Source organism: Melospiza georgiana, chromosome 8 (assembly GCF_028018845.1).
Source record: "Melospiza georgiana isolate bMelGeo1 chromosome 8, bMelGeo1.pri, whole genome shotgun sequence".
In the NCBI taxonomy this organism is placed as follows: domain Eukaryota; kingdom Metazoa; phylum Chordata; class Aves; order Passeriformes; family Passerellidae; genus Melospiza; species Melospiza georgiana.
The window spans coordinates 3884274-3907179 of record NC_080437.1 but is presented as its reverse complement, the minus strand read 5'-3'; the positions used below and the strand labels follow the sequence as shown (position 1 = coordinate 3907179).

At 53.3% G+C, this 22906-nt stretch overlaps 3 protein-coding genes and 1 non-coding gene across 4 annotated transcripts; 1 reads left to right on the top strand and 3 right to left on the bottom strand.

Annotated features, from left to right (window-relative positions):
* Window positions 1-2088: 2088 nt before the first annotated feature.
* On the bottom strand, window positions 2089-6054 carry NPFFR1 (neuropeptide FF receptor 1). Its single transcript, XM_058029645.1, has 4 exons — window positions 5947-6054; window positions 3975-4271; window positions 3286-3385; window positions 2089-2941 (listed from the first exon to the last, which is right to left on the bottom strand). The coding sequence occupies exons 1-4, from the start codon at window positions 5978-5980 to the stop codon at window positions 2146-2148; spliced, it is 1227 nt and encodes a 408-aa protein (XP_057885628.1). The 5' UTR covers window positions 5981-6054; the 3' UTR covers window positions 2089-2145.
* A 1230-nt stretch (window positions 6055-7284) lies between these two features.
* On the bottom strand, window positions 7285-16675 carry LRRC20 (leucine rich repeat containing 20). Its single transcript, XM_058029647.1, has 4 exons — window positions 16586-16675; window positions 15215-15364; window positions 13614-13781; window positions 7285-7631 (listed from the first exon to the last, which is right to left on the bottom strand). Exons 1-4 carry the CDS (start codon window positions 16653-16655, stop codon window positions 7483-7485), a joined length of 537 nt encoding a protein of 178 aa, XP_057885630.1. The 5' UTR covers window positions 16656-16675; the 3' UTR covers window positions 7285-7482.
* A 933-nt stretch (window positions 16676-17608) lies between these two features.
* TRNAE-UUC (transfer RNA glutamic acid (anticodon UUC)) lies at window positions 17609-17680 on the bottom strand. The gene has a single exon. It is a non-coding gene; the product is annotated as a tRNA-Glu (tRNA).
* A 184-nt stretch (window positions 17681-17864) lies between these two features.
* EIF4EBP2 (eukaryotic translation initiation factor 4E binding protein 2) lies at window positions 17865-21210 on the top strand. Its single transcript, XM_058029646.1, has 3 exons — window positions 17865-18022; window positions 18662-18838; window positions 18991-21210. Exons 1-3 carry the CDS (start codon window positions 17884-17886, stop codon window positions 19020-19022), a joined length of 348 nt encoding a protein of 115 aa, XP_057885629.1. The 5' UTR covers window positions 17865-17883; the 3' UTR covers window positions 19023-21210.
* Window positions 21211-22906: the final 1696 nt, after the last annotated feature.

Sequence of the window (22906 nt, the reverse complement as noted above, 5' to 3'; positions counted from 1 at the left end):
TTTGGGAATGTTTATTCCCGGCTGGGAATGGTCGGTCCCGGTTGGGAATGGTAATTCCCGGTTTGGAATGGTTCTTCCCGGCTGGGAATGGTCAATGCTGGTTGGGAATGGTCAGTCCTGGTTGGGAATGGTTCTTCCCGGTTGGGAATGGTCAGTCCTGGTTGGGAATGGTTCTTCCCGGCTGGGAATGGTTCTTCCCGGCTTGAAATGGTCCGGCCCAGCTGGGAATGGTTAGTCCTGTTTGGGAATGGTAATTCCCAGTTTGGAATGGTTATTCCTGGTTTGGGAATGGTAATTCCCAGCTGGGAATGGCCCGGCCCGAATGGGAATGGTCAGTGCTGGTAGGGAATGGTAATTCCTGGTTTGGAATGGTTCTTCCCGGCTGGGAATGGTTATTTCTGGTTCGGGAATGGTTATTCCCAGCTGGGAATGGTCAATCCTGGTTTGGAATGATTCTTCCCGACTTAGAATAGCCCTGCCTGGCTGGGAATGGTTCTTCCTGCTGGGAATGGTTCTTCCCAGCTGGGAATGGTGATTCCTGGTTTGGAATGGTTCTTCCAGCTGGGAATGGTCATTCCTAGTTTGGAAAGGTTATTCCCAGCTTGGAATGGTTCTTCCTGGCTGGGAATGGTTATTCCCACCTGGGAATGTTCAGTCCTGGTTGGGAATGGTTCTTCCTGGTTGGGAATGGCCCTGCCTGGCCGGGAGTGGTCATTCCTGGTTTGGGAATGATTATTCCTGGTTTGGAATGGCCCTGCCCAGCTTGGAAAGGTCATTCCTGGTTGGGAATAGTTCTTCCTGGCTGAAAATGGTTCTTCCTGGTTTGGAATGGCTGTGCCCAGCTTAGAATGGGCCTGCCCACCTTAGAATGGTTCTTCCCTCTTGGGAATGGTTCTTCCTGGCTAGGAATGGTTATTCCTGGTTTGGAATGGTTCTTCCCAGCTGGGAATCATTCTTCCCAGCTTAGAATGGCCCTGCCTGGCTTAGAATGGTTCTTCCTGGTTTGGAATGGTTCTTCCCAGCTTGGAATCGTTTTTCCCAGCTGAGAATGGTTCTTCCTGGCCAAGAATGGCCCTGCCCACCTTGGTATGATTCTTCCCAGCTGAGAATGGTTCTGCCTGTCTGGGAATGGTCATTCCTGGCTGGGAATGGTTATTCCTGGTTCAGAATGGTTCTTCATGGTTTGGAATGGTCCTGCCTGACTTGGAAGGGTTCTTCCCAGCTTGGAATGGCCCTGCCCAGCTGAGAATGGTTATTCCTAGCTTTGAATGGTTCTTCCCAGCTTGGAATGGTTCTTCCTGGCATGTAATGGCCCTGCCAGCTTGGAACAGTCCTACTCACCATGGCCACAGCAGCCTGGGCTATCATGTACCTGCACAGAGCAGTCCCAGCCCAGCACGGTTCAGCATGGCCACAGTAGCAAGGTCCGGCACAGTGTGATCCTGCCTGACATGGCCACACAAGGGTGGGCTGGCACAATCTGGCATGGCATGGTTCGGCCCAGCATGGGTGTAACAGCATGGGGTGGCATGGACTGGCATGGCATGGGCACTGCAGTGTGGTGGGATGTGGTCAGGAATGGCCACAAATGCAAGGACTGGCATTGTCCTGCATGGCATGGTTTGGCTTAGGTGGGTCACAATAGCATGGGATGGCTTGGTCCAGCATGGGATGGCTTGGTCCAACACAGCCCCAGCATTGCCCATCCATGGAATGGTCCATTCCCCATGGCCATGGGGTAGCATGGAGTGGCATGGCACAGCATGGTCCAGCACAATCCGGCTTGGTCCTGCCTGGCACAGCCATGGCTTGGCATGGTCCCGCATGGCACAGCATGCTCCAGCACAATCTGGCTTGGTCCTGCCTGGCATGGCCATGGCAGCGTGGCTTGGCTGCCAGGATGGCCCAGACAGGATGGCCCGTTCTCCCACACTTCTCCTGGGTCCCTGCCTTCCCTCGGCCCGTGCCTGGACTGGGCTGGGTAAGGGGGCTCTGGCAGGGCCTGGGGGCTCGGTGCCATGGTGGGAAGTGGAGGAGCCCTAGCCAGGAACAAGGCATCAGTCGGACACACCTTTATTTCCATGTCTCGTGGCCAATCCCCACTCCCCACCCCGCAGTCCCTCGGTGCAGAGGGGTTTGGTGGCCTCAGCTGTCCCATGCAGGGACGCCGGAGCGGCGCGGGGCCAGCGGCCCCGACTCGGACACGGCGGGCGAGGCGCTGGCCCGCGCCTGGCTGAGGATGCGGTTACGGGGGCCAAAGAGCGTCCCGGGGCCGTGGCTCCGGGGGGTGTAGGGCCGGCGCTGGCAGTGCCACGAGCAGAGCGGGGCCCTGAACACCTCCTGGAAGGCGCGTCGGAAGTTCTCGTTGAAGTAGCCGTAGATGATGGGGTTGGCGCTGCTGTTGAAGAAGGCCAGCCAGTGCGCCAGCGGGTACACGTAGACGGTGAGCAGGCGCAGCTGGGCCTCGCTCAGCCGCCCGTAGTCCGTCAGCAGCATCAGCGTCCAGAGGGGCAGCCAGGAGACGCTGAAGAAGAGGGCGACGATGATGAGCATGTTGATGACCTTGGCCTTCCTCCGGGAGATCCTCCTCCCCTCCGGCTCCTCTCCGCCCTGGGCGGGCGCCACCGACTTGAAGAGCTTGAAGGCGATGCGGGCGTACATGACGACGATGAGGGCGAGGGGAGCCACGTAGATGTGGGAGAAGAGGACGGTGGTGTAGATCCTCCTCATGCCCGTCTCGGGCCAGGCCTCCCAGCAGGAGTAGAGGGGGTAGGAGTTGTTGTAGGTGTCCACCATGAAGTGGTGCTCCTCCCTGGTGACGGTCAGGGTGACGGCGGCCGGGCACATGATGAGCAGGGCCAGCACCCAGATGACGGCGATGGTCAGCAGGGCTTTCCTCAGCGTCAGCTTCTGCCGGAAGGGGTGGACAATGCAGCGAAACCTGGGGTGGGAGAACAGCTCATGGTGGCTTTGGGCACCTGGTGGGGACATCCCTGGGGAAGGAGGGCGGCCAGGACCCAGGGGTGGGAGTGGAGGGTGAGGTGGATGTGTCTTTACATGTGTCTTTTGGTGGCAGAGCCAGTTTGGTGTGTTCATCCCGGCGTGGGGAAGGACACCTTGCTGGAATGCCTCATGGACAGCTTTGTGGTGCTGCTGGAGAGCTGTGACAGGCTCCTGACATTCCCAGGAGATTTCCCACAATGGGAACGGCACAGGGCACCTGGACCTGCCGGAGATGGTTTGGTCCCCACGTCCCCGTGTCCCCGTGTCCCCATGCCAACGTACCTCTCCACAGCGATGGCCACCAGCGTGAAAACCGAGGCAGACACGGACATGCCCTGCACCAGCCCGCTCATTTTGCACATGGTGTTGTCAAAGGGCCAGCCTGTGAGGGGACACCACGCAGGCTGTGGGTGCCTCTGGCTCACCCAGCTCCCTTCAGGTGTCCCCACCCACTGGGTTGCTGCTGGGGGATGCTAAGTCCTGCTCCCAGCTGGCGTGGAGATAGCCTTTAGCGGCATGGATCCTTGAAGAGGAACCCCAAAATTGGTAAAAACGATACACGTGACACTTAGAGACACAAGGAACATGGTGACTGTCATTTTTCCTACTGACTTTGGGACCCTCAATCAGAAGGACTTTCATCTTGTTTCTTGACCCCAATACCAATAAATACATAAATCACACCCCAAAATCAATAAATACAAACCCTGCCCTATGGCCTGGCTGCTGCTGCTGCAGCTGAACCCTCCCAACTCCCTTATCTTTGGAAAGGTCAACAGGCAGAGCTGAGCCAGCACAACAGAAGGTGAATGCAGAAAGGAGATTTTTAAAATGTTGCTTGGTGAAAAGTGGCTGAAATTCAAACAAATGTGCAAATGCAGCATTAGGGCCAAACTTATTTTACCACAAATGGCCAGAACCTCAAATAAAAATTTTAAAAAAGTCTTTTTCCCTTCCTCTGCCCTGCTCACCTGTGATGAGGTTGTCCACCAGGGTGGTGGGCATGCAGAAGATGCCCACCAGCAGGTCGCTGATGGCCAGGTTGAGGAGGAACATGTTGGTGACCGTGCGCATCTGGCGGTTCTTCACCACCACGAAGCACACCAGGACGTTGCCGACCACGCACATGAGGAAGATGAAGGTGTAGGCCAGGATGAACATGAGGGCCACGGGGGAGGAATGCTGGTAGTAGGCCAGGAAGGTGTAGTTCTCCCTCGGGAGGTGGCTGGCGCTGGAGTTGGGCCACCAGCAGGTGACATTGGAAAGGCCTGGGGAAGGGAAGGCAGGAAAATGAAGCTGGGAGAGAATAAAGCAGTAATTCCCTTAATTTCTTAATGCCTCCAGAGGGGGATTTTCATATTTATTCCAGTGTCCAGACTGGCTGGAACATGTCCTGCTGGACTCTTCTTTGTGCCCCAACAAGTCTCCTCCTCCTTGGGTTACTCAGCTCCAGGCTCTGCAGCACCTCTGCTGAATTATTCTTTTACATCATTGTTGTTTGATACCATCAATTTCATGATTATTTGATAAAATCAATATAATTATTATTAGATACAATTATTGTTTGATATTATTATTACTGGATATCATTATTATTGGTATCATTCTTTTAGAATTAGAACGGCCCAGAAGACATCCTGATCTCGTGGGCCTTTTTTTTTATTTAGGGATGATGCAAGGAAGACAAATCCACATCCTGACACTCCAGTGCTCTGGCCTTATGGGAGCAGCATCCGTGTGGTCCCAGCCACGGGAGCATCCCTACTTCTCCTTGTGCTTCCAAGGTTCACAATTCCAAATTCCACAAAATCTTATTCTCCCCGGCGAAGCTGCAAGAACCCGAGGAGAGGAGCTGGGGCAAAGGACCCCCTCCCCTCCCATCTGAAGCGAAAATTGTCATTCTGATCATTATCTGGTGGAGGCGGGGGTGGCATTTTGTCACTGGGGACTGAGCGGGGAGCGGGGCTCGGCAGCTCCCACCCTCGGGCTTCCCCAGCCGCTCGGGGATGCGGGAGGATGCGGGGCGTGGGCAGGAGCTGCCTGCAGCGCTGACGGGACCGGCTCCGGGAGGATCCGGGCTGCAGTGCTGAGCCGAGGAAAGGCACATCTGGGCTTTAAGCGCATCCTGAGCGCCTGCAGGTCAGCCCTGGGCGGCTGGAGCATCCCCCATCCCTGTGCCCATGACGGTGCTCAGCTCTCCAGCCGAGATGCTTTTCCAGCCCCCGGGACCAGCGGCTTCCTCAGGGTTCGGGCAGGCAGGAGGGCCCGATCCAGCCCCCGATACCCCAGTCCTGGGCGCAGGGTTTGGGCAACACATTTCCCGTGGGGATTCAGAAAGGCGCTGATAGGGGATTTGCAGCCGACACGGGAAAAGGAGCCACTTGGAGAGGCAAGGGAGTAGCGGGATGGAGGGGGCAAGATTCTCCAGATAGTCGGTATCAGATCTGTGATCCAGCTCTGTAAGCAGGAGCAATAGCAAAGACTGCAATGAGATTGCCCAAAACCCGTGATATTAAGCCTAAAACTTTGCTGGACTTTATCTTTTGGGGCTGCAGTGCAGCATGAGCAGGAGGTTGGTGTCCTGTGGAATTGGATGTGGTTTTAAAGCAAGGTGGAAGATGGGGAAAGGAAAATAAGGAGCTGCTGAGCAGCCGGGTGGGTGCTGGATGGATGAGTGAGTGGATAGATGGATGAATGGGTGGAGGATGAATGGGGGGATGAATGGGTGGGTGGATGGATGGATGCAGGCGTCCTCAGCACTCACTGACACCTCGGACGTGGTGACAGGGATGGGGGGACCGCACGGGGGGTGATGGACCACCCGCATTCCCTGCCCAGCTGTGGGAGAGCCCCGCGGGGAAAGGCTGGTCTGATGGAACAGGGATGGGATGAGGGGTGGATCGCTTTTTTGGGGGATAAAATCAATCAGGTCTTGGCACTCACCTCCGCCGGGCCGGGCCGGCTCCGGGGGCTGCATCGCTGCCGTGCAGGGGATGCGCTGCCCGGGGAGGGGGCGCGGCTCGCCCGCTCCGTGCCTCGCTCCGTGCCTCCCGCCCGCTCCGGAGCCCCGGTGCCGCTTGGCGCCGCTTGCGGCTGCTCGGCGGCTGCAGCGGAGGCGGGGAGGGGGCGCGGGGGAAACACCTCCCTCCCATCGCCATGGATACCGGGGGACCCGCACGCTGCCCCCCGGGAGAGCAGCGCGGGGGCGGCAGCCCACGCCGGGCACGGGGACGGAGGGAAGGAGCGGGTTCGCCCCCACGGCGGGTCCCGGTCTGTGTCCCCCCGCTGCCGCCGAGGTCCCCGCAGTGATGCTGGCAGCCGATGGCCGGTGTCCCCAGCAGCGCTCCTGGCCTTCCACGGAGGAAAATGAGCCTCAAGGCGAGTGGGGGGATCCCCATGCATCAATCCACCAGAGGGAGAAGCTCCGCGATGTTCAGGGTTGCTGGTCCTGGCTTCAGGCTGCCCCGCTCAACCCAGCTCCTCCAGCATGACCAACATCTCTTACCATAATCTTGTACCAAAGTTTGGCAAGTCTGGAAGTCAAATATTTACAGGATTTACCATTTCTGGCTGTCCCCAGCCCGCACATAGCATTGGGAAGTGTTTGTCCCTTAAATACCCAAAGGAACAAACAAGGGAGATGTTTAAACAAGGCGTTTGGAGATAACACCTGGGGTTTCTCCCAGGAATTTTTTTGGGTTTTTTTGCAGGCAGCCAGCTGCTAAGGGACACGGGTGTGCTTGGCAGTGGCCTCCCTGCCACCGAGAGGCCACTCTCTCCAGGACATTTCTTCCTGGGAAGGGATCAGCACACCTTGAGGACCCACAGCACCAGAGAGGTGGGCACACACCTCTGGGGACAGCCACTGGCTTTGGGTCACTTTGGCTTCCACGGTGAAACAACAGGAGGGAAGAAAAGTTCCTTGGAAAACAAGGATTTTTCCAGGGAAGTACAGCTTGGGTCTGGGAGAATCCAGCCTGGAGGCTGCAGAGAGCAGCTGTGCAAAGGGGCGTCTCCAAGGACAAGGCTGGGAATTGGAATTTAATCAGACACAAACCCCCCGATGTAACAGGAAAGCGTTTAATCAGGCACTTGGCACACCACCACCGTGTCAGCAATTCCAGGAAGAGCCCTTCCAGCTGCAGGGATGTCCTCCACCATCCCGATGCTCTCGGGTGGGAGAGTGCACATCCAGATCCCCCCACTCCACCCCAACCTCCCACCCCATGTGTTGCAGCTCCTCTGCACCCCCAAAAGGCATAAGCAGGAGATTGCCTGGCTCAGGATTTGGCAGAGCCATCCCTCCATGGGAGAGCCCCGCTGCTTGCTTTGAATTTGGGAAAAACGAGGCACAGGCTCGGGTTTGGGACCCATTTGGGGGCAGAAACAGGGGCGCAGCAGGGACTGAGCCGAACCAAACCCCTGTGGTGGGCAGCTCCCCCTCGGGACAGCTCGGGCACCCGGGGATGCTGCCAGGATTCAGGGATGGATGGGCTCCTCTGGAGACAGCAGCAGCTCGAAGGGAACCAGGGGCCGGACCAGCAGCCGCACCTCGGGGCCCACGGGGTTGGCTCGCAGGTTGAGGCTCCGCAGCAGCGCCATGGAGGCCAATTTGTCCGTGGGCACCTCTGGAAAGAGAGCAGGGAGGTGAGAATCCATCCTGGAGGGGTGGAGGGGTGAAAGCTCCTCTTGATGGACAGCCTGAAGCAAACCTGATACAGGATGCATCTATATCTATATCTATATCTATATCTATATCTATATCTATATCTATATCTATATCTATATCTATATCTATATCTATAACTATATCTATATCTGTATCTGTATCTATATCTATATCTAATCATTACAGTTATAGTTCTAATAGATATATAATATATAATTAATATAGTGTAATGTAATGTAATGTAATGTAATATAATATAATATAACATAATATTATATAAATAACATATAATATATAACATAATATACAATATACGATATACAAAATATAATAATATATCATATATATGCAATATATGCATTACATAATATATAATATATAATATATAATATATAATATATAGCTATAATATTTTATAGTATATATTATATAATACAATACATAATATATTACATATTATATATTACATATTATATATTTTATATTATGTATTATATATTATATATTATATATTATATATTATATATTATATATTATATATTATATATTATATATTATATATTATATATTATATATTATATATTATATCTATAAGTATATATCTATATCTATATCTATATCTATATCTATATATCTATATTTAACCCAAATTATTGGGATAAAACATGTGAGAAATTATAGTGACATCTGCATTAGTATTTGGTACGTTTGTAATGTAAATTGTTTTATTACAGTGAGTTAGGTTGTAAGTTAATTTTGGTTGGTTGTGTTTTGAAACATTTTGTTTAAAAGATTTTAGGATTTGAGACCATAAATGGCACAGACATAATTGAGTTTTTTGGAAAGTTGTTTTGTTTGGGTGTGTTTATGGGTAAAAGAAATGTAATAGTTATAGGTGGTTTTGGTGGAATTACTAAAGGAATATAAATGTAAGAGATAAAATTATGAATTTTTTAATAATTTATTGAAATAATGGTGAGAAGGATTGAAAGTTTAAGAATTCTGCTGTTGGCTTTGCTTAGAATTAAAAAAATGGTTTTGTTGAAAAAATTGGCAATTTTGGTGGGAATGCTTTCATAACAAAAATTATTTAAAAGGTGTATTAATTTTGAGAAGGCTAATTTGAATTTTGAATGTGACGGTATTGAGTTGGGATTATTTGAGGAATGGTTGATTGAGGGATAAATGATTGAGGTATTAATATTATTTGATTGGGTAATTGATTGTAAGGAGGTACCACTACTTGTGTTGAGGCATGGTGGTAATTTGTGGGTTTTTTTGAGTTTAACAACAAAGGTTTGCTGTCGACGTTAAGCCTGTCTGCAGGCTTTCATCAAAACAGAAAGACAATGAAATATTAATTTATTCAACTGCTCAGGCAAATGGTTGGTAAACATAGAGGTCTTTTCCAACCCAAATGATCCAGGGGTTCTGAGGAATGTGTCAGGGAGGTGCAAACACCCAGATATCCAGTGTGGGCACTGCCCCCCAGTTCTCCCAGCTAGTAAAACTCCTGCTGGGACCCTGGACCGGGATTCAAGCCCCTTTCCCTGATTTTCTCCCTGGTGTTGCAATGCCCAGGAGCCCTCTCCGGGCTCACAGGAAGGTTCGTGGTCTTTGCCCTGGTTGGACAGGCTGCAAATGGCTCTCAGCCACCCACGGGCCCCCTTCTGTTCTGCAGTTTCCACGAATTTGGGTGTTGTCCTTTAGAAAACACGACATTTACAAACTGTGTTAAAAAAAAATAGTGCAGCTCAGCTGGATGGTCCCAGTGTGAATCCACTGAGGCTGATATGAAAACCTAACCCTAATTAAGCTCATTAAAAGGTGGTGGATTTTGCTGCAATTCACAATATTTGGGGCTAGCAACGCCCACCTGTCTGATTTACCTAAACCAATTTCTTCTTTAATTTGGCCACCAAAATAACAAGAGCCTTTTCCACCCCAGCTCTTGTTTCCTCTGCCAGAACCTGGAGCAGAATTGCAGTGTTGTAATTATATCTGGTAGATGGTTATGTGATTTTTAAACCATGAAATTTATTTTATGCTGGAAAAAGAATCAAACACTTCGATGCCTTTGTTTTTTTCCCCTCTTTCTCCTCCAGAAAATGGTGATATTTTCCATACACAAATTCCCTAGGAGAGCACAGCTCATCAGGCAGAGCTTCACATGAATTTTTTTAATAACTCTTCTTCATGGTGGATTTGTTCACTGCCATTCCCCCGTTTCATTTTGCTTGGATTTTTTTTCCCCTTGAAGCACAAAAGTAATATATTTTGTTTCATACATCTCGCTATTTAATCATCGCCTAATGCAGTGGAGAATAAGAAGTTTAATCATCCTCTTACACAGCATGATAAAGTTAAAAGTGCTTTCACCCATTTTGCTCAGATTAGGGAGTTTAGTGAAGTGTTCTGGGGACCCAGACCTTCCCGGGCTGGGAGCAGCTCAGCTCTGCAGCTCAGTTCCAGGTGAGGAGCAGTGACTCAGCCTGGCATGAAGGGACAGGCAGGGCAGCCTGTAGCTGTAGAGTTGTGCCCTGTCAGCCACAAATTCCTCCAGAAACAACCCAAAACTTCCCTTGCTGCCTTCCCAACAGATAAGGCACTTGCATTTGAGCCTGAATTATTCATGCAGGATTCACCAGTTAAGAAAAAGACAGGGAGGGAAAAGGCTTTTTTTACATAATTACAGCAGAATGTGACATGGTCTGGGTTGGAAGGGACCTTAGAGCTCATCCAGTGCACCCTGGATGGACAGAGGGACAGCTCCCACTGTCCCAGGCTGCTGAAAGCCCCATCCAGCCTGGCCCTGGGCACTGCCAGGAATGCACAGTGTCTCTGTGGCAGAATTTCTTACCAGTGTCCCATCTATCCCCACTCTGAGTTGGAAACCACCCCACTTTGTCCCATCTCAACATCCTCAGGAGGACAAAATCAACCACGGCTGCCCCCAGCAGTGATGTCTCCAGCATTGGCAGCAGCCTCAACATCATCCCTATTAAAGCATTAATCAAGGAATAAGGGAAGGAGAAGCTGAAGCTCCAGGCACCAAAACATCCCCATGGATTTGGGAGCTTTAAAAGCTGATTTGACATAGCTCTAATTACCAGGGAAAGAGTTAAAAGCACTGACAGTAATATATACATAATTACAGTCCAGGGTTAAGAGCTTATTTAGATGAAAAGGGTGGCTTGTGGCACTAAATGTCTCCTTTCAGAGAGCCCACAGGCTCCAGGCAGGCATTAATTAATCTCCTTTCACTTCTGTTTCCCTTTGGAAAACATCACCTACCACCTCCAGCTCCATTTGTCTTAGCAAGAGTCACTCAGCTGTTTCAGCAGGAGCTTTCAAACGGGGTTTGCAGCCCTGGCAGGAGCCTCTCAGCACCCCTGGCATGGCACAGGGGCACAGGCAGCACCAGCACTGGCACAGCACCCCAAACCAGGGCACTGCAGCCCTGCCAACACCAGCTCACCTGCAGGGGAGCCTGCTTGGGAAGGGCTGGTGGCAGCAGTGTGATCGCCCAGGGTTTTGTTTCACTGGAAAACACGGGCTGAACCCCCCTGGCCTTCCTGTGTCTTCCTCTCCCCTTTCCAGAGAATGTGTGAGATAGGCTCACATCACCCATTTCTGCAGCCAGGCAGCATCATGTGCACTACCCACACATATCCCTACAACATCCTGGCTTGGAATTGTCAATTTTTACTCTGTTTTTGTTTTCCCCACATCTGGAGGACACCTCCCATCCGAGGAGAGCCTGGTGGGAGGTGACCAAACCTGGCTTGGGAGGTGACCAACCAAGAGAGGCCACCCTCTCCCCCAGCTTGGGTGCAGTCCTGCATGCAGCCTTTCCTCTCTGCATTTTAGCTTTTAGGGAAAAAGGCACCAAAATGCTGCATTCCCTCCTTGCAGCACCCTGCTTCCCCAAACCAGTGGGGGAAATGCAGTTTGGAGATCAGCTTGGGTTGAAATCAGCCAATTGAACTGAAAAAGTGACAGAGGGAGCTAAAAGTGAGACAGGAGGCAGGAGAGAAAAAGAGGGTGAGGAAAAGCTGTGTCTTTCTTTCTCCGGCTCCTGTGGAAGCAGATTTTAATTCCAGTGTTTCTGCAGGCACAGGTGGGGAGCAGCTGATGTGAGGCTGGTAACAAACCTCCTGTTGCAGGGAGCAGTTTCCCAGCAGCAGCTGAAGCCACCCCAGATAAAACAGCAAAATTGAGTGGACTCCGAGATTCGCCTCCCTGGGGCTCCGTGGGGCTGTGGATGCTCCAGCCTGGGCTCTTTGAAGGCTGCCTGCTAAATAAATTCACTTTTATCTGTGTACAACAGCTGCCCCTTTTGCCCAGCTTTCACAGACTCCAAAGCCTTCAGTTGTTTTGCACATGAACAATTTTTCTGCCGCTGCAGGGCTGAGGGATGAGCAGCTCTTGCCATTCCTTTAATTTAATTTTTAGGGGATTTTGTAGTGTTAAACAGCTGCTGTTTGTTCTGGGAAATGTTCAGGTGTCCTTGCTTAGCCTGGCAGCAAACTGGGGCTGGGTTCTGCAGTCAGGTCTGGTTTTTAAATGAAATCTGAGCATTTTGGGGTCACCCAGCTGGAGGTGCCTTTAGGAGCTACATCCCAGCGTGGTGAATGGGGCAGCTTGAATGGGGCTTGGCTCCCACTGTGTCTGCAGCAGCTTTGCCCTGGGAAAGGCAAATTTCCTTTCCCGGGAAAGGCAAATGGCTGAGAAGGCTCTGATTATTTAGCAACAGCCCTGGGTGATGCTGGTATAGATGGATAATGCGATGATTTGCTCTTGCAATTAAAGGATAACTATTGTGTGAATATTAAGAGAAGCTTTAATGGTGTATAGTTACGTTATTGTAGTTTAGATGTCCTCTGCTCTCCCCACAGTTCCCTTTCCCCCCTGTATTGCTGCCATCAGACAGCCTGGGGTGTCCAGGACAGATAGAGAGGAGGCTGCGCGTGTGCCCCTGGCATGGGGCAGGTGGGAATGGAAAAGCTTGGTGCTTAGGGGGTGCACCCCCAGTCCAGTTACAAAGCAGTTTGCACTGATAAATGGCAAAGAAGAGCTGACTGACAGACTTTGGGAGGGGCCAGGGCTGGCTGATGCAACCCCCAGGGGTATAAAAGACTGAGCATCCCTCTTGAAGATGAACTGGCCATGAGGGGCAGTTCCCAGCGCTGCAGCTTTTTCCTTATGCGAAAAATGCATATTCTATGATTGGCTTTTTGCACATATCAAAATGAATATTATATGTATTGTGTTAGAAAGTTATGCTGTATTAATTCTCTTAAGTAGTGTGTTAAATATAGTTTTAGGTTATAACATCATGTTAAAATAGAAACTATGCTGTGTAAGATACTTTTTCTAAGAAAGGACTCGCAGTGAGGTAGCAGCCACAGGACACCTGAATCTTTCAGAGAAAGGGAAGTTATTGCTCCATTATCAGGAGAAACGAACTCCTTGCTGCCTCTTTCAGCCCTGAAGATGCCCTTAGGATTCAGGGGAAGAAGCTGACACTGCCCAGACAGAATCCTGTGTTTGAATGGAATTCATGCACCGTGTATGAGGTGTATGAATATGCAACAGGCTGGTGCTTTTAAGGGTTAATCCTCTGTTGATGTGGCTTATTTTGCCCAGAAAAAAGGACCTGGACTGTCTGTAACTCTTCGATTTTATTGTCTCATATTGTCCTAATCCAAATTGTCCAAATTATTATAACTCTAATTATATTACTATTTTTATAACCATTTTATATTACCATTAAACTTCTAAATGTTTAAAAACCAAGTGATTGGCGTTTTTCACACTTATGTAGTCCTTTTGTTGTATTTTTGTGAAGGTCTAATAAACCTCTTTAAATTTCCAAAGCGAGCAGTTGTTTCTCAAGGTGCTAAATCGCCTTTTTCCAGTGGGAGAAGGTTCCCCTCACCTGCGATCTCGTTCTCCTCCAGGTCGATGCTCTCCAGGGCGGGCACGGTGGCCAGGGGCTCCGGGAAGCGGCGGAAGCGGTTTCGGGAGAGGTCGATGGTGCGGAGGTGCAGCAGGGACGTGATCTCCTCGGGCAGCCGGTGCAGGTAATTCCCTGCCAGGTTCAGCTCTGGGAAGAGAGAAGGGAGGCGGTGGGATGCTGGGAAAATAACTGATGTACAGCTTGATTCACAGCCTCTGGCCTCAATCCATCACTGGGGTTCCAGCTCCAAAAACTGGGCTTTTAAAATTTTCTTTCTTTTCTTTTTTTTTTTTTTTTTCCATTTTCCATGGTTGTCATTGTAGATTTGCCTGCTGGGAATGCCACATTTAGGAGCAATGCTTTCCTAATGAAATTGGGCAGCCTTTTGCAAGCAGAGTCTGTAAAAAACAAGTAATATTTCCCCATAAACTCAGCGCAATTACCTCCCCGATGGTTATTTGTCATGGCTTAAGGGTAGCCCTCTATGTTCATATGCCTGAACCCCTTCTGAGCAATAAACAGAATGGTGGGAGAGATGTCTTTAGCTGTGAAAAATGCCTGTTTGTCACAGTTTACCCATCTGTGATGCTTTCCCACCCCAGAAATGTGCTCCTGTGGGCCCAGAAGCGGCGCTCCCGGGCACAGAACCCAAATCCCGCTGTCCCAGCGCCCTTCTCCAGTGACACAGGGCTCTCTGCACTATAAATACCCACACAAGCCGCCCTGCCCCTGCTAATACCCGGTATTTATAGGTCTTGCCTTATTCAGCCTGTCCCCAGCCCTGGGGCATCTGTTCCTGCTGAGACCCAGCGCAGCTCATCGCAGGAGTGATTGGTTCGCTGATGGAGAAAAGCCCTTGCTGGGAAGCAAAGTCATTTTTTGCCCTTCAGGGCTGGTTGTGCTGTCTAGAAAATGGAAATTGATTCCTTTGGCGCATGTGTTTCCTTTCCCCAGCCCAGGGGTGCTCTCACAGACGGTGCTGCAGCTCCGGGACAAGGGAAACCTCCTCAGGCACCCATCATAGCGGCATTTGTGTGGTACCTCATAGGAATAAAATTGATTTTAGAAGCTGCCAGAGCATCCCCAGCGCCGTCCTCAGCGCTCAGTGCCGCGGTGCCGGATGCTCTGGATGCTTGCATGGCCATTTTCTATCGGATTAGCCTCGGGCTGCCTTCTCTGGGAGGTGTCCCCGCCGCGCTGATGATCGCTCCCATCTCCTGCAGTGATTAGCTCTCATTGATGCCGCACTACGAGCACTAATTAGTCGGCACAGCTGGGATTGTCATGCCTCTGTTGTTATCCCCAAGCTGCTTTTCCTGTTCTCCTCCATCCCTGGAGGGAGCTGGGGGCGCTGAGTGATCCCACAGCAGCCTGAAAGCAGTTTGGAAGGGTGGGTGAGAGCAGAACCGGTGTCCTCGTCCTTCAAGGGCCAAAAGGTACAACCAAAAATGGATTTTTTGGGGTCAGAACTAGCGCTTGCAATGTGTGAGCTCAGGGGAGACTCATGGGTGCTTTGCCCCCTCTGCAGCAATCTGGGGGCTCCTGGCGTGCCCCGGAGGGTTGGAATGGCAGTGCCTTACCTCTCAGCTGGCTGAAGGTGGTGACAAACCGGCTGGTGATGGACTTGAGCTCATTGTTGGCCAGGGAGATGCGGTGGATGCCCTCGGTGACGCTCCTCACGGCTTTGTAGACTCCAACAGGGAAGGACATCAGTTTGCAGTTGGCCAGATCTGCGCACAGAGAGACCCAGGTGTGACCGTGTTCACAGGGGTTCTCGGATGAGGGAAGAGATGAGGATCTGACTCCATGTTACAGAAGGCTTGATTTATTATTTTGTAATATATATTACATTAAAACTACACTAAAAGAATAGAAGAAAAGATTTCATCAGAAGGCCAGCAAAGAACAGAACAGAAAAGAATGACAACAAAGGCAGCTGTTTAGGACTCTCTGTCTGAGCCAGCTGTGATTGGCCATTAATTACAAACATCCAACATGGGCCAATCACAGATGCACCTGTTGCATTCCAGAGCAGCAGATAATCAATGTTTACATTTTGTTCCTGAGGCCTCCCAGCTTCTCAGGAGGAAAAATCCTAAGGAAAGGATTTTTCATGAAAAGATGTCTGCGACACCCAGGCAAGGGTCTGACAACTTCAGTCCCCTGCTCCCCCTGTGTCCACAATTCCCTGGGGGCAGCTGAGCAGCCCAGGGATGCCTATTCCACTGCTGGGGGATGGAGCAGGGATTTCCCTGGGCACTCCTGGCTGGATTTCTCATGGTCATTGTTGGCTGTCCCACGGCAAGCAATGGGGAGGGGAAAAAAGATTTGGTTGTGCCTCTCACCTTGTGGCCTCCTCGTTTTGTCCTGAGTTGTTCCTCTTTCCCCTCCCAGGAGACTCCAGGGGTGGAAAGCCTGTATCCCAGCCCCAGGATGGGCTCTGCTTCCTGCCCCCTCCCCAAAGCCACTGTGGGAGCTGATGGAGCGAGTTCCAGCCTCCCACGTTTCTCTCAGGGGATGTGGAGAGCCTGAGAGACGAAGCTCCAGCTCCTGCCATACTCTGGTTTATATCCCAGGGCGGGGAATCCAGTGGGAATAAAAATGAATGGCTTTCATCTCTCTCCTTTGATGAACTGCACCCTGCTCTTGGGTATTAGCTGGAAATGGGGAAACGGCAGGAAAATGCAAATCTGACACAGCAACGCGGGGAAAAATCTGCTCCTGCCGCTGCTCCCAAGGAGGGGACACATCCCACGGGATTATGTGAACCTGCTCTGGCTTTGAAGGCCCTTTGGGGGAGCCTTTCCCTTCTGCAGAGCCGCGGGGAGGGAGCGCCGACAGCTTTTTTTAGGCTGTGGCAGTGAAACCCAGAGCCCAGCTCCGGCCACCCGATCCCTGCGCGGCCCCGGGACGGAGCGCCGGGAATCCGCTTTGTCCTCCACCCGCCTTACCCAGGGAATCCGCCTTGTTCTCCACCGTGTCGTTCACCTTCCTGGCCACTCGGGCCACCGCCTCGCCCATCCGCCGGTGCAGGAGGGCGGCCGGGCCCGCCGGGAATGCGCTGTGCCCTGCAGGATCCAGGCTGGAGGGAGAAACCAGCCTCTGTTCTCCGGGAGAGGGATGCTAAAAATAACCGATGGGATCAGTGTTCCCAGGGGAGGGAGGGAGGCTGTGCTGGGGCTGGCATGTCCCTCGGGGTGAGATTCCCAACTTTCCAGGATGGTGCTTTTAGGGTATGTAGGTGCATCCTATTCCCTGACTTGGAATATATCCCCTTTCCTGGTATGGGATATGGGGATTCGTCTCCTTTCTTGGTTTGGGAAATGAGGAAGCATCCCTTTTCCTGGTCTGAGATATTTGGATACATCCCCCTTCCTGGTATTGGATATGCCGTTTTCCTGGTTTGGGATATGTGGATGAATCCTCTTCCGTGGTTTGGGACATGGGCATGGGTGTCCTTTCCTTTTTCCTGGTGTGGGATATGGGGATGCAAGTCCTTTCCTGGTCTGCCATAAGGGGATGCAACCCCTTTCCTTATTTGGGATATAGGGATCCATGCCCTTTTCCTGGTTTGGGATATGGAGGTGAATGCTATTCCCTGGTATGGGATATCGGGATACAGCCCCTTTCCTGGTATGTGATATGGGGACAGAACCCCTTTCCTGATACAGGATATGGGGCTAAAACCCCTTTCCTGGTTTGGGGTATGGGGATACAACTCCTTTCCTAAGAGAGGATATGGGGCTACAACTCATTTCCTGATATGGGATACAGGCATACAACCCCTTTCCTGATACGGGATATGGGGACAGAACCCATTTCCTGATTTGGGATATTTGGATGCATTCCTTTTCCCGGTGACTTCATTCAGCTCGGTGTAGCCAAAACATTCTGGCCCAAGGCATCCTGGGCAGGACATCAGGACACCAGCACCCTTCCTTCCCCCCTCCCAAAAAAAAAACAGAACACGAGGCTTCCCACGCCGGGAGTCGAACCCGGGCCGCCTGGGTGAAAACCAGGAATCCTAACCGCTAGACCACGTGGGAGGCGCGGACAAGGCCGCGCGGCAACACGCCTGCCCCCTGGCGGCGGCGGGGCCGGGGCCGGGGCGGGCCCGGGGCGGGGCGGTCCTGAGGCGGTCCCGGGGCCGGGGCGGGCCCGGGGAGGTTCCAGGGCCGGGCCCGGAGAGGGGCGGTCCCGCTCCGCCCGCCCGCTCGGCGGGGACAAAGCGCGGCGCCGAGCGGGGGCCATGTCGTCCGCAGGCGGCCGCCAGCCCAGCCAGAGCCGGGCCATCCCCACCCGCACCGTCACGCTCAGCGACGCCGCGCAGCTCCCCGCCGACTACTGCACCACCCCCGGCGGGACGCTCTTCTCCACCACGCCCGGAGGTAAAAGCGCCGCGCCCGCCGGGGCCTCCGGGGTAGCGCGCCCGGGCCAGCCCGAGCGCCGCGTGTCGCGGGCGGACCGTGCGTGCCGCGCCCGTGTCCCCTCTGTATGCCGTGGGTACGGAGCGCTTTCCGCCCGCTCTCCTCGGCGCACACGCGTGGGGATGGGTTTGTTGTTTTTCCGGGACGTACCGGGAGCGCGGAGGGTCCCGGCGGGGCGGCAGCTGGATCCCGGCACGGGCTGGCGGGGAGCTCCCGGCGGGGCGCGGGCAGCGGGGCTCGGTGCCTCGGCCCTGCCCCGGCCCGGTGCCGCGGGGCGGTGACACGCCTGTCCCCGAGCAGCGCAGAGGGACACGTGGTGATTCGGGGTGCCGCTTCCACCGGCATCCCCGGGACAGGGTGAGCTTGCTCGGGACAGCGTGGAGCGCCCCCGGGCAGCCGGGACCCGGTTGCGGCCGGGGTGTTTGGCCGAATTATCGCCTGCTGTGCCCAGATAAGAGCGGGCAGAGCGGCGGCGCGCACCCCCAGCCCTCCCCGCCGATCCCCGGGCGGAGAACCTTGGCCCGTCCCGCCGGGAAACTCCTTCGGCAAACACGCGCTGCCGAACCGGATTCCCCCACTCTGCTCCCGTCCTCCCCCCAGGCACCCGGATCATCTACGACCGCAAGTTCCTGCTGGATCGTCGCAACTCCCCCATGGCCAAGACCCCGCCTTGTCACCTCCCCAATATCCCCGGCGTCACCAGCCCCGGCGAGCCCGGCGAGGAGCCCAAAGCGGACACCAACAGCTTGAACCACCAGGAGGGCAAGCCATCCATGGGTAAGGGACCCCGGGGCGGGACAGGAGGGATTTGGGGTGGAGGATGACGCCCCAAACACTGCTTCCATGGGTAAGGGACCCCCGGGGCGGGACAGGAGGGATTTGGGGTGGAGGATGACGCCCCTAACGCTGCTCTCCTTGTCTCTTGCCAGGGGACGAAGCTCAGTTCGAGATGGATATCTGAGCGGGAACCACGGAGAGGCAGCGACTCCCCAGCCCTGTGCACCCCCATTCGGCTTAGCAGGATCCGTCCCGGCGAGGTGGAGGTGGCAGTGGTCCCCACCAGCGTCCCCTCCCCGCCCTCCTCCTCCCCCTCTTTTCTGGGGGGAGTGCAGCTCTGTCTTCTCCCCCTTTGCGGGTGAGCGGTCCCAGCATGTGCCAGACAGAGCATCCCTTCTGGATCCGGCCCTATTCCTCCCCTTCCACCTGCCAGCAGCCTGATCTCCACCAGGCTTCTTTTTAAAACATCCCTTTGCCTCTTCTGCTGCCTCATGCCCCCACAAAATTCCCCGCTCTTGTTACCCAAGCCTCCCATGGCCAGCAGCTTGGTGTTCTGGAGCTGTGTCACTCCCTGTGCCCCCTTCTCCTGGAAAATCTGGGCAGCCTGTCGGGAGGAGGGGGAAACACCACTCCTAAAATCATGCACCTGCTTGCAACCTCGGGAGGGCGTTTTTTGAGTTTCCCGGGGGTGTGTTGGCATTCAGCAAAGGACAGCACTGGGACCCTGTTCCCTTCCGTGCTCCAGGGATCCGATGTAGTCCCTGATGGAATCAGCCAGCTTGTCCACATCTCTCCTACGTGGATTTCTTCCATCTTGGCCCTCCAGCCAGGGGCTGTGTCCCCCACCCACCAGCCAGGACTCACAGCAATGTAGCCATGTTTTATAAGACCCCCTTGCTTTTATTTTTGGTACTAAAAAGGGGCGCCTCACCCCCAACGACTTTGTATGGGCTGGGGCCGAGTGCCTCTGGGAAAGTGCTTTGTGGTGCTCGGGATATTTTACCCCCCAGCCCTTTAAAATGTGAATCCTACAGGGGGGAGATCCCTCTGGCACTGTTGGATGTCTCAGGAATTGCTGGGTGTCCCTGGGGGCTGTGGGGGCTCGCCAGACACGCAGGGATGGGGCGCTTTCCCCCCTCGCAGGGCGCTGCCATCGATGCCACCCTCAGCTCTCAGGATGGCATTTCTCCCAGCTGGATCATGCTGTCGTGGATGAAGCATTTCCACATTGACCTCCCCTTTGCCAGCCTGGCATGGCATGGCCATCTTGTACCTCCCTGGAGATGGGGTTTCTTTTTGCCCCTCTCTCCGTGTGACTCTTGCCCTGACCAGCAGCGCTGGGCACGGCCGCGCCCCCCAGTCCCACCAGCCCCCCAGGTCTGATTTTTTTACTGTTGGGATTTTTTACTGTTGGGAGCCATCACCAGCTCTGCAACCTTCTCAAGTGCCATTTTATCAGCCCCCACCTGAGTGCCTGCTCCATCCATGGTCCCTCCCTCGCTGGGGTCTCCCCACACCTCGTTACCCGTGCTGGGGAGCAGGACACCCCACAGGCTTTGTGCACTTTCCATCCTGTAATTTATTTCTCTAGGTGTGTTTGGCACGGCGCTGGTGGCCAGCTCCCATCTTCCAGCTGCTTTTCTCACAGGGAGGGGGGGCTGCCCCTCGTTTTGGGGGTGGGGGAGGCAGAAGCAAAAGCACAGCCCCAGGCGATGGGGTCGCCTTTGCCATCCTTGCCCTGGCGTGGGAGGTGAGGTGAGCGCGGCAGCCGTGGGCGCACGAGTGAGTGAGTTGCGAGTGGCAGCGTGTGTGGGTGGGTGGGTGGTGATGAGACACACACAAATATATATATTATATAGAAATAAATATATTTTCCTTGAAGCCAAGATCCTAGGAGGTCGGTTAGGCCCTCGGATCGAGGGAGGGGCAGGGGGCGAGGACATCCTTGGCAGAGGATGCAGGGAGCTGGCGCCCTCAAGCACAGCTGCTCCTTTCGGGAAAAACCTGCTCTGCTAGCCAGAAACAATCAGACCATATCCAAGGACAACGTGACTTAATGGACAGGAGCCGGAGGGAAACCTTTTTTTGATTTTTTTTTTTTTTTCTCTAAATGCCCCCTTTCCCAACCTCCCTGTGTCTCCGTTCCCCATCCCAGCAACTTTTCTGCCCGAAGGCTCTCTTTTGTAAGCGGGCTGGGGGCTGAGCAGGGAGGAGTGCCTGGCCTCACCGGGGTGTTCCTCTGCTAGTCAGGGGCTCCGTTTGGGATTTCTGTTGTTTTGTACCGTCTCTTCAAGCAGGTGTTTGGGAGGAGAAAAGCTCTCGTCAGTGGTTGCTGTTACAGTGAGATCAATAAAGATTTTGGTTCTACTAAATCAAGGTGGTTTGGACTGTGATTCAGGGCGTGGGGAGGGTTTTCCCTTCCCTTTGGAGCAAACCTCCCCTCATGGGCTCTCTCCCAGTCGTGTCCAGAGAGCAGGGAAGGGTTAAACCCAGAAACAGCAGCTGAGGGTTAAATTGCAAAATGTCACACACAGAGAAACCTGATTTTCCCATAGGTCTTCCATGTGCAAAACTGCCCCCAGCTGATAATTTGTCCTGATCTCAGCCCTGGAAGTCTTCAAGGACTTTTTGGATGGGACTTGGAGCAACATGGTCTGGTGGAAGGTGCCCACCAACCTTGGCCTTGAAGCCTTCAGGGGCAGGAGACCATTAATATATGTTAATATATCGCATTGTAATATATTTTCAAAAATTTTAAACCATTTTTTAGCTCTTTTATACCATCTACTGTAATTGGGGAGGGGTCTGAGCAGCAAAGTCCTTTTCCCCCGCTAGGGTGATGAGGGAGAGGCAGCAATGGGATGTCTGTCCCCTCCCTCTGGCTACAGAGGGTGCCCCCAAATTTTTGTGGGTGCCTCAGCAAACCTCCAGCATCACTTGGGGAATCATCCCCTGAGGGCACCTCAGCTGTGTGTGTGAAATACCGCAGCAGCACATCACATTCCCAAAGCATTCACATCCCAGGGGTGAGGCTGGGGGGTGTTTCCAAGGGTTTGGGGGGGCCCTCCTGGAGCACCCTGCTTTGGCTGCACTCGGAGTGGTCCTGCCATGACCTCCCGTGGATTGTGCTCATATTGCAGCAGTTTAATTCTGCAGAGTCAGGGAAATCTGGAGCGTGCGTACGGAGAGGAACACGGCGAGGAAAATTGCTGACGAGGCGTTTGGGAGCTGCTGTTCCCTGAATCTGGTTTAGGCCGTGCAATGCCAGTGACAACTGGTTCCCTCCCAGATTTTTGGGTGTTTTTAATGTGTTAATCCCAGCTATCAAAGCCCCTGTAGTGAGGAGATGTGTGTGTGAATCCCTGGGTTTTGGTGCGCTCCTCCCTAAGGGGCTTCTAGATACTGATTTGGGATCTTAAAACAGAGAATTAAAATAAATTTCAAAAGTGTTAAAATTTCAATCCAGGACTGCAAATGCAGCAGAGCAGCTGAGGGCAGGGTATTTTGGCTGGGCTGGATGCTGGGAGCCTGGCTAGGATCTCAGATCCCAATGAACAAACTTTCCAGCCCTCCTTTCCAGCTGTTACCATTTTCGGACTAGCTCTGGGCTGCGTTTACATTCCTGGCCCTCCTTCCCAGTGCCAGTGAACGTGTTGATGCCGTTTTTCTCCTTCTCCTTCGCCCTGCTGGTGTCCTCCAAGCACTGACTGGGAGCAGCCCGGCAGCCCTGGATGGAGCTGGGTGTGGGCAGGGCTGTAACGCTGGGGAGGCTCAGGGGGAGGTGGGGTGGGGTTGGGGTCCTACCTGGGGGGCTCTGGGAGCCACTGTTCTAACCCCAATGGAATGTGGCAAGGCAGGTAGGAGCTGAAAGGATTGGGGTTTTGTGGATTAGCTGAAATAGCATCTCTGTGTGGCAATGAGAGGAGCCTGAAGTGGCCTGATGGATTCACTCTGTGCTGTGGTGGACTCTGAGCAGAGCTGGGTGCTGGAGCTGCTGGTACTGGTGAAGCCATGGCAAGAGCCCACCACGGGGCACCCTGCAGGGTGCTGGGAAGCAGCTGGGTGGGT

What these genes read in the sequence shown, in the direction of transcription:
- NPFFR1 (XM_058029645.1), bottom strand. Translation starts at nt 5,980, where the DNA reads ATGCAGCCCCCGGAGCCGGCCCGGCCCGGCGGAG. An exon ending in GGTGGACAACCTCATCACAG is followed by an intron (nt 3,386 to 3,974) that starts GTGAGCAGGGCA and finishes GTCCCCTCACAG; the next exon opens with GCTGGCCCTTTGACAACACC. An exon ending in GTGGCCATCGCTGTGGAGAG is followed by an intron (nt 2,942 to 3,285) that starts GTACGTTGGCAT and finishes CTCCCACCCCAG; the next exon opens with GTTTCGCTGCATTGTCCACC.
- LRRC20 (XM_058029647.1), bottom strand. Translation starts at nt 16,655, where the DNA reads ATGGGCGAGGCGGTGGCCCGAGTGGCCAGGAAGGTGAACGACACGGTG. An exon ending in GAACAAGGCGGATTCCCTGG is followed by an intron (nt 15,365 to 16,585) that starts GTAAGGCGGGTG and finishes CTCTGTGCGCAG; the next exon opens with ATCTGGCCAACTGCAAACTG. An exon ending in CACCTTCAGCCAGCTGAGAG is followed by an intron (nt 13,782 to 15,214) that starts GTAAGGCACTGC and finishes CTCTCTTCCCAG; the next exon opens with AGCTGAACCTGGCAGGGAAT.
- EIF4EBP2 (XM_058029646.1), top strand. Translation starts at nt 17,884, where the DNA reads ATGTCGTCCGCAGGCGGCCGCCAGCCCAGCCAGAGCCGGGCCATCCCC. An exon ending in CTTCTCCACCACGCCCGGAG is followed by an intron (nt 18,023 to 18,661) that starts GTAAAAGCGCCG and finishes TCCTCCCCCCAG; the next exon opens with GCACCCGGATCATCTACGAC. An exon ending in GGAGGGCAAGCCATCCATGG is followed by an intron (nt 18,839 to 18,990) that starts GTAAGGGACCCC and finishes GTCTCTTGCCAG; the next exon opens with GGGACGAAGCTCAGTTCGAG.